The sequence below is a fragment of the Abramis brama genome, assembly GCF_963993115.1.
Source record: "Abramis brama genome assembly, chromosome: 7".
Lineage (NCBI taxonomy): Eukaryota > Metazoa > Chordata > Actinopteri > Cypriniformes > Leuciscidae > Abramis > Abramis brama.
Genome location: NC_139969.1, coordinates 5,875,191 through 5,893,803, shown reverse-complemented (window position 1 = coordinate 5,893,803; position 18,613 = coordinate 5,875,191). Strand labels below are relative to the sequence as shown.

At 36.7% G+C, this 18,613-nt stretch overlaps 1 protein-coding gene across 1 annotated transcript; it reads right to left on the bottom strand.

The window, feature by feature from the left end:
* Positions 1-1,732: 1,732 nt before the first annotated feature.
* Positions 1,733-17,925, bottom strand: exoc3 (exocyst complex component 3). Its single transcript, XM_084119724.1, has 13 exons — positions 17,773-17,925; positions 15,084-15,232; positions 14,780-14,999; positions 12,828-13,509; positions 9,149-9,266; positions 8,642-8,767; positions 8,456-8,556; positions 8,233-8,343; positions 7,289-7,430; positions 7,073-7,195; positions 5,443-5,604; positions 3,280-3,401; positions 1,733-2,576 (listed from the first exon to the last, which is right to left on the bottom strand). Exons 2-13 carry the CDS (start codon positions 15,225-15,227, stop codon positions 2,372-2,374), a joined length of 2,256 nt encoding a protein of 751 aa, XP_083975850.1. The 5' UTR covers positions 15,228-15,232; positions 17,773-17,925; the 3' UTR covers positions 1,733-2,371.
* Positions 17,926-18,613: the final 688 nt, after the last annotated feature.

Genomic DNA, 18,613 nt, shown 5'->3' with positions numbered 1-18,613 from the left:
AACAACTTGAGGATGAGCGAGTAATGACGACATTTTCATTTTTGGGTGAACTATCCTTTTAAGACTTTTGAGTCGGACAAAATTCTTCATCCATGTTCATCCTAAGCCTAAAGCACTGTTAGAGGAAATGAAAATGTAATCCGACACAAGTTACTTTCTAACAAAGAAAGCAAAGTTATTGTCAATGCAGGACAGCTTTGAGCATCCATAATATCTTGCTTGTGTGTTGAAAACATTTTTCTGCGAATTGTCAAAGAACCAGAAGGCGAACATTTTGTGCCTATTGCCGTGCAAGCAGCTGCAAGTGTGTTGGAAATAATTTGAGTCTTAAGTCTTTGTGTTTAAAGTACATATTTAAAATTTCAAAGATGTATTTCTGAAATTATATTGCAGTTTTGCCAAAGCAGCCCTAACTTTTTTTTTCCTTTTTTTTTTTATAAATATATACAAATATATATATATAAGGAGATTTGGCATGTTTGTATTGAGAAAAATACATGAAAGGATTTTATTTTGATATTTTCATGAGATTTTGCTGAAGGGCTCAAGGCCTTTAATGCTTGTCCAGGAGTTTTTAGCACATTTATGGTTAGTAACATGCGGTGGAGTTGACGAGTCGCTTTCCACAACAGTGTTGCAGGTTTTTAAGTGTGCTTTCATTTGGTTTGGTAAATTGTTACTAATCTGTAAATAGACTCGAAAGGGAGTTAACTACTCGAGGTTCAAACCATGTCGACTGTATTCGTTACACTTTTTATAGATTTATGAAGATGTACTGTATGGATGAGGTTTGAAATCTGCCTCCGAGTTTAAGTTTACTGTATTTCATATGTAAATGTTGATTAATCTGTACTGAGAGGTCAAATTAATCTGATCACGTTTGCATTTTTTGGCAAATTGATCATTTCTGTCAAGAAATATTAGCAATAAATATAAAAAAAACAAACATTTTGTGGTGTTGCTTTTGATTTGAAATCTTGTCAAGTGATGCATTGTGGGTAGATTGCTTACAAATTGTAGTCGGTTACTGATTCCAAATTACATGACAAAAATTGTAGTTGCAATAACACATTTTAGGTAATCGGACTACTTTTAGATTACTTTTGATCTAACTCATTTATCACCATATCATACTTGCACCATATAAACACAAAGAGAAAGAAAATACATTGCATTCTTTATCAACAACATGTATTAAACATTACATTACGTCAGGGTTTCCCAGACTGGGGTTCGTGTTCGTGCAGTTTAACGAAAAGCTGATAATTAATGTAAAATTAAAGTAAATCATTTTAAAATAAAATGTTTACAAAAAAAAATACTTTTTTTATTTGTTTACCTGCATGTCATGTGACCATTAACCGACATAAGAGAACCTGCAAACCTGTTTAGGTTATTGACTTATTATAATTCGGGAAACAACACCAACCGTGATTGAGGTGAGTAAATTATGACAAAATTGATGGGTGAACTATTACTTTTAAGAACAAAATAGGTATCTGTTAACAGTTGATGTACTGTGAACTAACATGTTTATTAACTAACATTAAAAAAAGGTTAATAAATGCTATACAAATGCTATTTTGTTAATTTATTGTAAGTCCTTGTTAGGTAATGCATTAACTAATGTTTACAAATGAAACCATATTGTAGTCTTGCTGATTTAAAAAAAAAACAAAAAAAAATGTAACTGGGGCACCACTGCCTGAATTAAATATACTTGACTGCACAGTGGCTGTTTGAACTGTTTATTGCATAATGTGACATTCATTCTTAAAATAAAATATGAAGCAGTTTGCTAGCACTCCAGTCTGAACACAGTCATTCAATCCCAGTTATGACACGGTGTAATCAAAATTGTATCAGTTACATGAAGATTTGAATAATTACATGTCATCCTGCTGGAGTGAGTCTGAGTGAGAGCTCCTCCCCCATGAGCACAGCCAATGAGAAGAGAGGGATGATCAAACATTTCAATACTCACGCAAGCTGCCTGTTCCTCATAAGCTGGCAGATCCAGGGCATGTGTGTGTGTGTGTATAAACAGAGATGACCTGTAGTTTAATACAACATCATACATCATTCAGTGTGGATCACTTAGTGTTAATCCAGATTTTATTGAAATGAAAACTGACGTGAAGAATTCAGTGATTTGTTACAGATCTGAAATGTTTCTGTACATCAAGTCAACATAAATCATCAAAGCCGTCTGCAGAAACGGCAACCTCATACAACATGAGCTGCTGCCACGCAAACACACAACATCATCCACTTACATTGCAGTGAATGTATTTCCAAAGTGCATTAAGGGAATCTCTTAGTCATTCTGTGGCCTGTTAGTGGCTTAAGGCTACAGGGGTCAAAGGTCAGATTATTTCAGCAGTTTAGGTACAGTCATGGAGGTCATGGCGGTCATGGTGGTCATGGTGCTGGAAGGCACGGTGATGTCTCTGAAGACCGGCTGAGACGCAGAGGAAGAGGACGGTTTGTTCTGGTTCAGAGTCTCTATGATCATCTGTCTCATTTCTCGACTGGCATCACCGCGGACAGCTAACAGGGCCACAATGTGTTCCTCTCTGATGAAAGAAGAAGACCTTATGTTTAAATGTAATACTCCATTCAAGCCACTGGTAATGATAAAGTTGCCTAAAAGAGAAATTAGTTGAGCTAAAATCAGAAAAGAAATGAGAAACTATATTTTGCTTAAAGAAAATTGCCATTACAATTTTTTTTACACTGAGACATTTTCATGACAATTTACGTCCATTTTCCCTCAAATTACTAATTACTGTAATGTGTCTGAATTTTCATTATTATTTTTAGGCGTATTACTATTACTCTAATGCAGTAATGTACTGTTTAATAACAGTACATTAATAAATGTTTTTATTTTAATAAATTATCATAAAGGCAATACAACAAATAGTACCATGATGTATAAATGATTTACAATATAGATAAATGTAATTCATTTATGTAATGGCATTTTTTTTTTTTTCATTACTGTAATGTAAATGGTATTTATTTTACAATACAGTAATAAATGGTAGTTTTGATAATTGGTAATGATTGATAATTATCACAGAAATATCATTCAAATTATAAAAATCGTAATGGCCCTTAAAACAGGCTAGTGTAATTAAAATGAAATAAAATACAATTTAAAAATTATTTTCCTAGTAATTTTTGGGTGAAATATGACCAACTCAAGTGAATCTCACAAGACCTGTAATCTGTACTAGAAGTTCAGAAAAACACTAGAATGTAATGAAGTCTGACCTGATGTCAGGATATTTGGACACCAGGGTGGACACCTCCAGGTAGAGCAGCGCAGGATCGGTCAGCTTGAAGACCTCAGCGATGGCACTGATGGAGTCACACAGCCGGTCTGAGTCCTCTCCCTGAACACACACACACACACACACGCTTCAAAACGAGCTCTTTAAAAAGCTGCTGATGATGATGTTACATGTTGTTACTGTGATCAGTTCTGGCTTATGTGGTGCTCTAGGAGAAATCAGACATTACATCGGCTACGTTGATATACTATTATTGTAGAACTATATACAATTTGTTTTAAAAACACCTAGAATTAAATTATTTACTGAATAGTCTACCTATTTACAATAATTATGTAACTTAAACTTGTTTTAGCATGTTGCTAACATGTTTTAACACATTGCTGGCATTAATTAGCATGTTACTAACATGTTTTAACACATCGCTAAGGTAGTTGCTAGGCTTTGCTAGTGATAGATATTTGGTGGATGAAGCTTAAAATCATGTTTTTAATGTTGTTTATATGTCTATGTGGTGTTTTTAATGTGCTTTAAGACAAACCATGTGTAAATTCATAAGTCGACAGCATTGCGGAGTATTTTCTCTTTAAAACTGCAGTGAACCAAAGACAGTCTCAAAAACGCGGTTTGAAATCGCTGGTGTTTCTGACGTCACAAACTACCTTGTAACCAATCACGTCAACAATGCCGTGCAGGCTTTAGCATTTCATTAACACCGAACTAGCAGGGGAGTCTCAAGAGAAGCCAGGTTATCCCGATATATTTATATCTGTCGATATGAAAAGTCGGGTTGATTTAGCAATATAGCGGGTGTATGATGTGTATTACGATGTTATGATAAACTATATGTCATTCTCCACTGACGTTCTGAGTTGTTCAAAGCGTTTCTGATGATTGTTTGAAGGCAGCTGTCTGACTCTGAGATGGCGAAAGGGAACATGGTTTGTGTAATGTTAGCAACACATTATTAGCTGTTTGATAATGTAGTCAAGCAAAAAGCTAATCATATTAATTACCATTACGTGTCTGACGTTGTAGAGAGCAATACTATTGTGCAGCGTTTACCTCAGTTAGTTGGCCGAGTGAATCCCTCTCTGAGCCGGCGTGAGTGAGTGGAGGCGGGGCTAATTAGCATATTCATGGTTCCGCCTATTACCCGTTTAATGAAAATCTTAAGTCGGATCAGTTAGAAAAGATAGAGAACTTGCTGACTAAAAGTGTCACAGTGTCTGGTTTGTGTTTCCCCAGGTGTCCACTAGAGGTCTCTCTCCCTTACTGTCACATTCATTCTGGAACTGCATTTCCCACAATCCTCTGTCTGTTCTCATCACTCATCATTGCACGCAGCTGTTTCCCATTACATTGTTTAGTTTCTGTGTATAAATACCCTGTCTGTTTTAGTCCTTGTCACGGAGTCATTGTTAATCGTCACTACACTTCTGGTCTGCGTTCTTGCCTGTTTCTTGTTTTGTTTATTTGTATTTGTATTTGTATTTTGGATTGCTAACATGGACTTTGAACCTTGCCTGGATGACTACGAGATGGATTACACTTTAATAAACACCTACTGCCATACTGCATTTGGATCTACCTATTTTCCTGTGTGTCCCCGTGACAAAAAGCTGCTTAAAAATGCTACTGAAATGTGTAGGCTACTTGGAATTATTTGACATACAAAGATGGATCCTTAATTTATTTGCAATTTAAAGGTACACTAGGTTATTTAATTGGTCAATCATAGGAGTTTATTCTAATAACTTTGGGCAACATTATCTAGGAAGCAAGAGAATTGTAGAGCAAGAGCACTCACACAAAATATCTAAGGGAGAGCAGAGGCAATTCATAAGAGAACACGGTATATGAAAGTGGGTGTCCAGTTCTGAGCGAAAGCAAAATCTAAGCAAATCTGCCTGTGAGCGGAGAGCTTCGCGCTTGCGCATTATTACATGGATGCGCTCTCGACATTTCTCATTCAAAATAACGCTATACAAACTGCCTCAAATGAACTATAAAGAAGAGAAGAAAGTCATGTCTGAAAGTTGCGTGCGCCCCTACATTACAACACTGATTCACTTCTTGGATTATAGCAGAACATTCTAGAGACATCATTCAGAGTGTTTGTAGTTTCTTTTGTGAGACTCACAGCAGAAAGTTTCCTGAAGAGGAATTTGAACTGCTCCGCTTCTTTCATCATCCGGTCCGCTCCCTCCTTTCTTTCGTCTGCATTCTTAAACGAGATGCGCTTCTGCATGATGGCTTTCAAATACTCCACCACCACCCGCCGATGAGCCTCACTCGTCATTTCCTGTTTAACACATGCATGTTAAATCACTAAAAACACATTAACATTACTATATACTGTGCAAAAGTTTAGCGTTAGTAAGTTTTTTTTTACAGAAATTAATACATTTGTTCAGCGAGGATGCATTAAATGGATCAAAAGTGACAGTAAAGACATTTATAATGTTCTCAAAAAATTCTATTTCAAATAAATGCTCTTTTTTTGTAACAAAGAATCCAAAAAAAAAGGTATTGTGGTTTCCACAAAAATATGAAGCAGCACAACTGTTTTCAACATTGATAATAATCAGAAATGTTTCTTAAGGCGAGACACTACAGGTGAATAGGGTCAAATTTTAAAATAATATATATATCACCATGAAACTTCCTCAGTTGATTACTTGCACAAGTATATAGAAAAAATGTATTACAAGTTTTTGAAATTTGTATGTTTAATTATGCAAATTAGGCATTATCTCATTAAATATGCGCGGTTTTGCATATATTTTTGGTAGATAGATCTGAACATATGATAAAGACAGGTGCAAAATTATCAAAATTATCAAGATTATTATTAAAATCAAAATATACTGTCCATAGCCTTAAAAAAATCGATTTTCGCCATATTTTTTTTATTAAAATGTCACATAAATCAGGCCAGGAATGATTTATTAACAAATCCCTCTGAAAATATCTTCATAATACTGTTAAGTGTATAACTGGAAAGTTTGGTGTACATAGGTGCTACTTAGGCTGAGATGTTTGTACTGGAGAATGACAATAAAACTCATTTTGAGAAAACGGCATTTAAAGATTTAAATAGCTCAAATCCCCCTTTGGATATTCATGATTGGTTACTGATAGAAAGGAAATACCCATATTTGGGTTACAACATAGCGTTGTGCAGGAGACTCAGAGCTTTACAACGATACCAGTCATGACAGACTTCAGTAAACAGACGGAGCTCGGCGTGTCGCGTTGGAATGCTAACTGGTAAATTCGGGAGAAACTTACTGCCGCAAGTAAACAAAATGTAATAAAATAAACATCTTAATGTATATTTTCAACGTTTTCTTTATAGCAGCTTGAAAGAACACATACTGAAGGAGTAAACTAGCCCAAAATCTCAAAACTGACCACTGCATGAAAAATGTTTGTTTTTGCCTGCCGTGTCTCGCCTTAAACACCAAATCATCATATTAGAGTGATTTCTGAAGGATCATGTGACACTGAAGACTGGAGTAATGATGCTGAAAAATCGAAAACAGTTATTTTAAATCCTAATAATATTTCACACTATACCTGTATTATTGATCAAACAAATGCAGTCTTGGTGAGCATGAGACATCTTTCAAAAACATGAAAAATAATCCTCAAACTTTAAAGGATAGAGATAGAGATACATGATTGTACGGAACAGCTCTTTAAATCTTATCAGCATTACATGACAAATAAAAGAGGACACTTATTCTGAAAGGTTTTAGTGTGCAAACCTGATTATACGGCTTTTTAATTTTGGAAAAGTCGTTAAAGTAGTCTTCCACCGTCACACAGATGGTGTCTACAGCATGAGAGCCTGACAGCCACTTCCGGGTCATCAGTTCATTGAGATGATGCTGTCGAGAGAGCAAGAAACAGTCACAATTTAGCATGTTTATCCCAGTCACTAAATCTTAACAACTGACCGTACACGACAAGAGCGCATTTACCTCCAAATCCAGGAAGACTTCATCTAGCAGGAACTGGCAGCCCTCTCTGGCCACATCATTCAGGAGCTTATCTATGGCGGCGTCGTTCTGAGTGCTTTCAGTCGACTGAGAGTACTTCCTTTTCAGGCTATTTATAGACTCCCTGACAACAAATATTGGCATTAATTAAAACATTAGCTTGGTTATTAGCAGTCAATTATAGACGATACAAATATATATGAGATAATTAACGATGGGCCGCTGAATTATTAGAAAATAATGAGTCTGTACGTCTCTCAACTGTTCGGCAGCAGCGTCTACTAATAGCGGAACTGTAAGTGTATCTGCTTCAAGAACAGTGGCGTTATTACCTCGCACTTACCTTGAGTGTGCGTTCGTACTGTGTGTGTGTGTGTGTGTGTGTGTGTGTTTGTTTGTTTGAGTGGGAGAAAGACAGTATGTGCTTTCCATACAAAAAGGAACCTTTGAAATTACTCAAGACCTGCCTGGAACTACTTTAGCCATGCATTTCCCTAATAGTTGCACAACTAAGAATGTCCGTCAACCAATCAGATGCAAGCATTCATAATACGCAAAAACAATGCATTATTTTCACTATTCATCAACTGCGAACTGCTCTAAAACCACGAAGCATGTAGAGCGCGCAACAGTGCCGCATTTTGACAATGAAACGTACATCACTCGCATTTATTTCATTAAATCATCACCTTTTACAGTTTAAGAGTCACATTATTCTGTATTGTGATTTTTTTACGTCCTCAAATTAAGACATCATAAAATGATAATTAAACTGTGTGTTATACCATTTAAAATACCACATTTAAGACCTTAAATTTGATCAAACTGAATTTAACACTTCTTAAGGCCCAGTTGAGTCTGAATTGGGAATAATGTAATGTGTTACTTAAAAAAAAAAAATCAATAAATGATTAAGAGACACTCACTTGAAGGTTTGACAGTTGTTGATGATGGCAATCATGTACTGAACGTAGCACTGCGGAAGCTGACGATCTTTCAGATGTTCCTCCTTATAGGCGATCGCCTCCTCTCGGTACCTGAATACACATGTACGAAGAAGGGTGAATGTGTGCCTGTTACTGAGCAAACACAATAATAACAAACGGTGGGAAAAAACGAAAGAAAATGGGCAGTTTGAGATCACAATACCTTACTAGGAATGAGTTCATCTGCTTCAGACAGACCTTCAGCACCTGCTCTTTAAAGGTCTCGTTGATCTGAGCGGCCACCTGGAGATTCTGCTCAAACATCTGAGGATAAAGAGGGATATTTGAATGAAAAGGCCTCATGCGAGTGGGTGCATGAAAGCATGAGGCCAGATAGAAGTTGTTGTACCTGGAAGACAATAGCAGGTAAGGTGGTCTGGTAGTAGCCGTTCTGGTCGCCCTCAGGCTCCGTCTCCTTCTGCCAGTCTTTCTTATCCGTTTCCAGAGCTTTACGCAGCCAGCCTGTGATGTTTGACTAGAGAGAAATGGAAAAAAATAAAGACTTGCTGAACTGACAATGCTCGTGCACGCACAATATTCAGTGCTAGGTAGATTACTCACAAATAGTAGTCCATTACTGAATACAAATTACAAGAAAACTATAGTTAGTAACTTAATCAATTACATCTGACTACTTTTAGATTACTTTTGACTTTACTTTTATCCTTAACTTGTTTATCATATACATTTGAATAAGATAATATTTTACATTTACATAATTTTTGGAATCAGATTACATAATACATATAATAAGTTACTTACCAGCACCGACAATATTTCAAAAGACTAAACACTAAAATTAAAGGCTGATAATATTTGAATTTTTAAGCCAGTGCTGCAGACTTGAGGAACTCACAGTGAACGTCTTGAGATATTTGCCCAGCAAATCATCCACCACTTTCTCAGGCAACAGCGGCTCCAACTTCTTGACGTCACACTCGGGCTGCAGATCAGGATCACCCATCATATCCACACTGCCAAAGACAGAATCAGATATATAAATGCGCATGAATTACACCTGTTTCTGCTCTTTGTCAATGTCAGAGAAATGGCTTTACTCAAGTTCGTTTTCGCACGCTATCTGAAATTGAGTTATTTTTTCGCCTCTTCTTGCACTGGAACAGTTTACGGTTTGATCCATGGTCCGTACGGATCATGGATCAATTACGATCCGATTGCAAACTTTCCTGTAGCTCAAACAGTAGAGCGTTGGTGCTTGCAACGTCAAGGTCATGGGTTCGATTCCCAGGGAATGCAAGAACTGATAATGTAAATGTGTACCTTGAAATGAAATGTAAATCGCTTTGGATAAAAGCGTCTGCTAAATGTAAATAAATAAATAAATGTACAATCCGTTCCACCCCTACTGAAAAGACTGGTTTCAAAACTTAAGTTTCAAAACTTCAGTGAGATTGTGCGGGGGAAATGTACTTAATTGTCATGAAAATAATGTCGCAATGCTTAACACTAAATAATTTCTTATTTCTTCCTTTTTTTGGCATGAAATAAGACATGGATAAGATCTTTATAGCAGTCGGCCGATAACCTCATGGGCAAGTGCGCCGACATGTAACGCTGTTGCGCTTCGGGCGACCCGAGTTCGAGTACCGGCTTGTGGCCTTTCCCGATCCTGTTCCCCCTCTCCTGTTCTCTCTCTCGCTCTCTTACTTCCTGTCAAGCTACTGTCCTATCCTAATAAAAGGCAAAAACGCCACAAATGAAAATAAAAATTATGAAATAAAAAGAAATTAAAGCTAAAAAGAAATATTATATATATTATATATATATATATCCTAATAGAAATAACTAAAAGACATAACAAAATTACTAAATGAAACTGAAAATAAAACAGTTAAAGCCAATTCAAAATAAAACTTATGTAGGCTGTGCAAAGAAATAAAAAATGTAATGCCTAGTCCATATAATGCATCCCAACTAAAACAGCACCAAAGGCAGAACTGCCTGCCTGTCTCTCTCTCCTGCTCTGGTGTGTTTACTCTGGTGCACATCAGTGTATTAATCTTCCTCTGACTCCAGTCCTGTGTGAAGGTCTGTTTTGAGTCCATCAGTCAGATTAAGCACCCAAAGCTGTTCTTCTGCTCTCCGCTCTGCTTTAAATATTGAGATAATTGCTCTCTGCTGCACTTTGACAGACTGATCTGCCACTGAAGAATGCAATGCTGAGTTAGAGAAGTAACTACAACATCACAGAGGGTAGTTTTCCATCAAGGAAAATCTACTAGGTTTACTAATTGCAATAACCGCTGGAAATAATACAGCTATAAATTCACAATATTATTATATATAATATAACCAGTATCAAACTATCAACAGAAAAATCTATCTTAGAAACATAAAAATAAAATATTATTATATATAATTATAATAATAGTTATTATTAGTATTATTTTTATTATAATTTTGTACAAAAAAATAGATATATTACAAAAAAAATATTGTTTGGGAAAATAACCTGTGAAAATACAACAGAAACCATTTTTTAATCACCCATCTCTGCCAAATAACAGACCGATTGGTAAAGCTCAACACATAACATATCATTTTGATACTGTAAATTGAAGCAAAAAGACTCAATTTGCAACAACGATATTAGAGTATAACACACACAAAAAACATGTTTAACTTGTTTAATCCATCACTACCATAATACAATGTCTTTAAACAGTTACGGTCTCAACTTCACTGCTGGCAAATGGGCTTTCATTAAAACTTTTCATTAAAGCTGCCTTTACAATAGAAAGGCAAAGAATTCTGTTGAAATCAGTGCTACTGTCTAGAGGCTAATAAAGGCTGTTGTCTTCCCTTTTTCCAAATAGTTAGTAAACCTTTGACACCCATTATGCCAAGGCCACTCCCAGTCTGCTATATCTTGACCAGAGTCAAATATTGCCTTGCTTTAGTAGGAAATACTTCTTAGTTAACTTTTAGTCACAATGGTGTTGACTTGTATTGTTCCCGGGTGCAAGAATTCAAAGAGTAGGCTAAACGTTTAGTGAGTAACTTTCGGTTTTTCCAGTGAAGGATCCAGTGTGTTGTAGACAGAGGCTAAAGGCTGCAAAGCATCATAAATACAGAGAGAACGAAAATCCTCCATGTTTGTAGTTAACATTTCAAACTGGATGACCACAAACACAGTGTTTTAGACCAAACAGAGAGCTGTTTAAAGAGTAGACATAGGACAATTACATTTTCAGTGATAAACCTACTCAACTGTTCTGTTAATAACCCTCTGTCGATCCGACTGTCTGTGGGCGGGGATTCAAAAATGCGAAAAGTACAATCTGTAGTTTTCACGAAAGCCCTGGAGCGGACTTTAGCTGACTAATAAACAGGAATTTCTCGGTCCTAGTAACACTGAGAAAGAGTAAACATTGTACATTTACATATACTACTGACACTGTAACAATACAAAGCGTGTTAAAAATCGGCTAAAAAGTAACTGTACTGCAAGTTAGCACCCATTGTGCCATTAAAATATCATAATTATTAGGGGTGTGAACCGACACTGGTCTCACGGTTCGGTTCGATTACGATTATCATGTCATCGATTCAGTTCAATTCGATATCATGATGCATCGCGATGCACCGCATCCTCAATTTTAAATTTTACTTCAAAAGTGATGTGTGCACGCGTGCTCGCCTGTTCAGGAAGTCGCAGTGACAGAAACAGTGACATTCCAGTTCAAGTTTCAAGGGAGTAAAGCTTGTTTATGCCATTAAGAAAAGGAAAATCTGTCAAATAAATTTTGTTTTAAAGAAATGTTCATTTAAAAGCAGCGCTATTAATCAGTGTATTATGTTACCAAAAGATGCGCGCATCAACCGTCGCCGAATCCTCTGTTGAAGGTGACGATCATCCATTTATAATCACGCGTAACAACACAGAATAATTGTAATTTGACCATCGGGTGCGGTTACTTAAATCAGAGAAAATGATTGGGGTGGGTGGATGATTTATTTTTGGCTGCGGATTCGGGTGACGTTGGAGCTCATCCGCTTTTACTCTAAAGCAGTCAGACTCTGCCAGGCGTTAACAGCTCGGGGTGAAATGGCTAACGTGGTTTATCAAGTTAGTGGTATTACCTCCTGCATATTATATTTGTGCGTGACATGACCGCACGCAGTGCGTGTCTTCTGCAGGTCGTGTTTACCAGGTTGTTCATAAAAGCCGAAATGTGCCCAGATGTCGGCTTTAAAGTAGTTGGAGCATTTTTAATTTTCTCGCACTCGCGTCTCTCGTTTATATACTGTCTATGGTCTCTCCTCCCTATGCCATTGTATACTACCGCGACAACAAAGCACGTACGCCACAAATGACGTCAGAAAAGCGTCAGTACATTATAATCGGTTATGGTCTATTACTGAACCGATACCGAATCGTCCTCGTCTGCATCGCGATGCATCGTAGAAACGATCAATTTTGACACCCCTAATAATTATTCAGTTTTCACAATCATTACTGTCACTCCAGAGCACTCAAGTACTATGATAAACGCAGTCCACATGTATCTTACCTTTTATACGTGTTGAGGACCCATGTGAGAAGAGACACGATCTCATTGGCTTCTAGATCCTCTGCGGCGAGCTCCTGCACCCGCGCCGACACCGACTTATGATAGAGGTCGAAGAACACCTGGAAGGTGTTGTAGTGAGGAGGGAAGCACTGCACCATCATGTTCTTCACTATGATCAGGTCGTCCAGTACGTACTTCCTCATGATCTCCAGCAACCTCACCAGCCACATTTTGTCAGACTCGCGTGTTTCTGACTGCGTGCTCTCGATGCGACCGCTCACGGTGCCCTCTAGGACTTCATTCATGCGTTTTTTCCAGCATTTGGGCCTCCCAGGCGGGATGAACCCCGTCTGCTTCTTACGATCCAGCATCCTGCGGTCGATCTTCTCTTCGCGCTCGATGATTCGAACCACAGACACCAGCATGGTGGGGTCGCGGCGGACAGTGACCATGGCACGTTGGAGGACCATCCAGAGTTGTTTGGACAGTTCCTCCGACAGGCCCTGCACCTGGCCGAAGTAGCCACGAATGAGGTTCATGTCATGGACGTTCTTGCTGTCCATGCGGTACTGCTCGTACATGAGGTCGTCGCGGGAGCACTCCAGGTCCATCAGCTTGCGGTGAGCTTGAAGAAGCTCGCCCTGTTCGATCAGATTCTGGGTCTCTTGTACAATCTCAGGCACTGTAGAGAAAGAGAAAATATGGGTGCAGTGTGTCAACAAATGAAAATTATACCAACATAGCGTCTAGCATCAATTCTAAAATAAAGATGTATTAAAAAATTAAATATAAAATAACCTAAAATACATTTTTATAAAATGTATGTATAAATATTTATTTAAAGAAATAAGTAAATAAATAAATAGGCTACATAATCAAGTAGTAAAAATCACTCAAATATTGTATTGCATTGAAAAACAACCTATAAATGTGTAATCACCTGAAAATGGCTAATAAATAGTAAAAAGAAATGTTTTATCTAACTAAATAAATAAATAAAATTAAAATATTTTTTATTTGATTTATTAAAAAATAAGGAAAGAAAAATAAAGGAAGAAAATGAAGAAAAACAACATGTAAATGTGCCATCAACTTAAAAATAGCTAATAAATATATATTTTTTCAATTAACTAACTAACTAATTAAATAAATGCATAAGTAGAACAACTGACGAAAATACTGTTGGGGAAAATCACCTGATAAATAGCTAATAGTTTTAATCATATATATTAAAATAAATAATCATTTTATTTAAAAAATAAAATAAAATAAATTAAAATAAATGCATATTTATTTATATACCAAAATCAGAAAACAACTGTTAATAAACAAACAAACAAACAAATAAATAAATAAAAATAAACTTAACATGTTGTCTACAGAAAAAGATAGACACCATCTTAGAAAAATAATAACAATATTATTAAGTAAAAAATAAATATGCTAAATTACTACAAATTGGGAAAAACAAATTGTTAATCTGCAATTAACTGAAAAACAACCTGTAAATGTGCAATCATCTGATAAACAGCTAATCAATTTTATTTTATATATTAAAATAAATCATTTTAATTTTTAAATAAAATAAATGAAAATACATTCATATTAATTTATATATTAAAAACAGAAAAACAACATGTGAATGTGCAATCAAACAAAAAACAGCTAATAAATATTAAAAATAAATTCATAAATAGCAGAAATAAATTCAAATGTTGGAGAAAATAAACTTAAAAAAAGACCATCTCAGAAAAATAATAACATTATTATTATTCTAATTAAGTAAATAAATAAATAAATGACAAAATAGGGAAAAACAAACTGTTAATCTGCAATTAACTAAAGAACAGATCCTATTTTTAACCTCGGCTAAATGACTGACCAACTAGTGGAACCCAACTACTGATGTTATTTTGATCCTGTACATTAACTGTGCAAGCACACGTCCTCACCTGAGAAAATGTTTTTGAGGTTCTCCACGGCTGAAGCCAGCTGACTGTGCTGAACCACGGCGTCTTTCACATCCTTCAGGTTCTCTATGGTGTTGATGCTCTGCCTCCAGTCTTTACTGACATCGGCCAGAGAGTTCTGGATGTCTTTCACATCACACAGAGCATTATGGAGCTGCGTGAGGCCTGTTCGTACCCCATCCAACTGAGACTGAATGGCAGCCTGATGAAGAGCATGGTTTGGTTTAATGAACTGGTAAAAGCAATCGTGATAGATCAGCATAGGGTTAAATGGAAATGGCGTCACCTTTAATCTTGCTTCCACGGACGCTTTCTTGCGCGCCTCTCTCCGTCTGTACTGCTCCACTTTGTCCAGCTGGTCCGAGCGCTGAAGCATCCCAGCAACCCTCTGCACCGCTGTGGCAACGGCCTCTCTGTTCGTCTCCTCCATAGTAACTGATCCGGAAGGGTTGACAAAAACAGCAAGGGTTAAGAGTGCTGAAAATGACCCAAACCGCAGGACCAAAGGTACTGAATGACCCAACCCCAACAACAAGGTTTAAATGTACTCAAAATTATTGAAAGAGCAGTAAATGGCACAAATAGCAGTAAAGGTACTACAATGGTTATGGGTTAAATGCACTGCAGTGTTATTTTAGTATCACTGCGATCCTATCATAGTTTTTATTACTATTTTTAGTTTTACAAAATAGTTTTTATTTCCATATTTCCTTCATTTTAATTTAAGTTGAAGTTTTAGTAATATTCTGATGTTTATATCTTTTTATATGTATATATCATATAATATAGGCCTATATATACAGTGAGGAAAATAAGTATTTGAACACCCTGCTATTTTGCAAGTTCTCCCACTTGGAAATCATGGAGGGGTCTGAAATTGTCATCGTAGGTGCATGTCCACTGTGAGAGACATAATCTAAAAAAAAAAAAATCCAGAAATCACAATATATGATTTTTTAACTATTTATTTGTATGATACAGCTGCAAATAAGTATTTGAACACCTGTCTATCAGCTAGAATTCTGACCCTCAAAGACCTGTTAGTCTGCCTTTAAAATGTCCACCTCCACTCCATTTATTATCCTAAATTAGATGCACCTGTTTGAGGTCGTTAGCTGCATAAAGACACCTGTCCACCCCATACAATCAGTAAGAATCCAACTACTAACATGGCCAAGACCAAAGAGCTGTCCAAAGACACTAGAGACAAAATTGTACACCTCCACAAGGCTGGAAAGGGCTACGGGGAAATTGCCAAGCAGCTTGGTGAAAAAAGGTCCACTGTTGGAGCAATCATTAGAAAATGGAAGAAGCTAAACATGACTGTCAATCTCCCTCGGACTGGGGCTCCATGCAAGATCTCACCTCGTGGGGTCTCAATGATCCTAAGAAAGGTGAGAAATCAGCCCAGAACTACACGGGAGGAGCTGGTCAATGACCTGAAAAGAGCTGGGACCACCGTTTCCAAGGTTACTGTTGGTAATACACTAAGACGTCATGGTTTGAAATCATGCATGGCACGGAAGGTTCCCCTGCTTAAACCAGCACATGTCAAGGCCCGTCTTAAGTTTGCCAATGACCATTTGGATGATCCAGAGGAGTCATGGGAGAAAGTCATGTGGTCTGATGAGACCAAAATAGAACTTTTTGGTCATAATTCCACTAAACGTGTTTGGAGGAAGAAGAATGATGAGTACCATCCCAAGAACACCATCCCTACTGTGAAGCATGGGGGTGGTAGCATCATGCTTTGGGGGTGTTTTTCTGCACATGGGACAGGGCGACTGCACTGTATTAAGGAGAGGATGACCGGGACCATGTATTGCGAGATTTTGGGGAACAACCTCCTTCCCTCAGTTAGAGCATTGAAGATGGGTCGAGGCTGGGTCTTCCAACATGACAATGACCCGAAGCACACAGCCAGGATAACCAAGGAGTGGCTCTGTAAGAAGCATATCAAGGTTCTGGCGTGGCCTAGCCAGTCTCCAGACCTAAACCCAATAGAGAATCTTTGGAGGGAGCTCAAACTCCGTGTTTCTCAGCGACAGCCCAGAAACCTGACTGATCTAGAGAAGATCTGTGTGGAGGAGTGGGACAAAATCCCTCCTGCAGTGTGTGCAAACCTGGTGAAAAACTACAGGAAACGTTTGACCTCTGTAATTGCAAACAAAGGCTACTGTACCAAATATTAACATTGATTTTCTCAGGTGTTCAAATACTTATTTGCAGCTGTATCATACAAATAAATAGTTAAAAAATCATACATTGTGATTTCTGGATTTTTTTTTTTTAGATTATGTCTCTCACAGTGGACATGCACCTATGATGACAATTTCAGACCCCTCCATGATTTCTAAGTGGGAGAACTTGCAAAATAGCAGGGTGTTCAAATACTTATTTTCCTCACTGTATATATATATTTTTTTTTTATTTCAGTTTTAGTTATTTTAGTACATCATGGTGAACTAACTGAAAACGATAAATTAAAAATGTTTTATTTTATTTTAAGTAACAAAAATGTTGTTTTATGGTTTTAGTAAACTATAATAATCCTGATTCACTGAAATAAATCAGTGGTTAAATTTACTTATTGTGCTTTGTACACGTGGTGTGTACTTAAGTCTTTTAATGTGTTTTTGCATTCTTGTATATCGTTGATATATATTTTCATATATTCATATTGTGCATTTGTGTATCTGTATTTGTATATGTTTGCAGCTGGCAGTAACCAAGCTAACACAAACAGATAAAGATCGTTACGAACACCTGCTCGAAATATGTATGGTTTAGGGAAAAGATACAATAAAACTGTAACCTATTTAATTTATTGTAATAATCACATTCATCGCGCTGAATTTCTGTGCAGAAAGGCCAACAGTGACAGATGCTACCTGGCTAACTACATTAGCATTCAGAAGTCTGCGCTTTTTCATGTATATATCGTTAAATTCCCGAGGTCATGTGAATGTACTTACCCGGACGTGGTGTTCGTTGTACGTGCTGTGAGATGTTATAATCTGTTCATTGATATTTTATTTTCATGTATGTTTATTTTGTTAATTTACTGTCATAACAGCTGCGTCTTCCTGGAGTCGCCCAACTCTCATCAGTCAGTCAGATGACGACTCACGACTGCGCCTGTGCGAGAGCATCAACTGTGCGCAGCTTTACGCAAACAACACTCAGATCACGAGGGTCAACATGATGAGCAGACGAGTTCATCATTTTCTTTTGTGTGTTGTGCCTTTTTCTGCTATCTTCAATGGGTCCAATTTATATTTGAAAGTTCTACATTTACCATTAGTACATTCATTGTTTAGATTAGGAGCTGTAGAAAATCAAACTAAAATCTGAGAGAAATCCAAACAGAAAACACAACAGATACATTGCTATTAAAAGATTAACAAGCATTACGTGTACAAATAAAGTGTTTAAACTGTGGAGACACACTACAATACAATGCTTTGATCAATATAAGTTTTAAATACAGTCTGATAGCAGATAAAGTGAATTTCCTCTGGGGTAGATATACCGGTAGGTTAATCTACATCCCAAAATCTACATACTCAATATGGTTAATTCAGAATAAATTGCGTAACAATTTTTTTTTTAACATATTAATCATAAATTCAGTATGATAATGACAACACATGCTGTAAAAAACATAAAGCTCCTTGCATGTAGCATAAAAACAAAAGTTTCCTTAGTAGACTACTTTTTACACACAAAAAAATATCAATATGAATTAATAATTCCATGAAGTAAAAGTAAATGGATGTTTATGCACTAAAAAAAAAAAAAAAACATTAAAAAAAA

Coding starts and splice junctions, on each gene's coding strand:
- exoc3 (XM_084119724.1), bottom strand. CDS start 15,227: ATGGAGGAGACGAACAGAGAGGCCGTTGCCACAGCGGTGCAGAGGGTT. Junction 13,510..14,779: donor CCTCAAAAACATTTTCTCAG/GTGAGGACGTGT, acceptor CTTTCTCTACAG/TGCCTGAGATTGTACAAGAG. Junction 7,196..7,288: donor AAGTCTTCCTGGATTTGGAG/GTAAATGCGCTC, acceptor CTCTCTCGACAG/CATCATCTCAATGAACTGAT.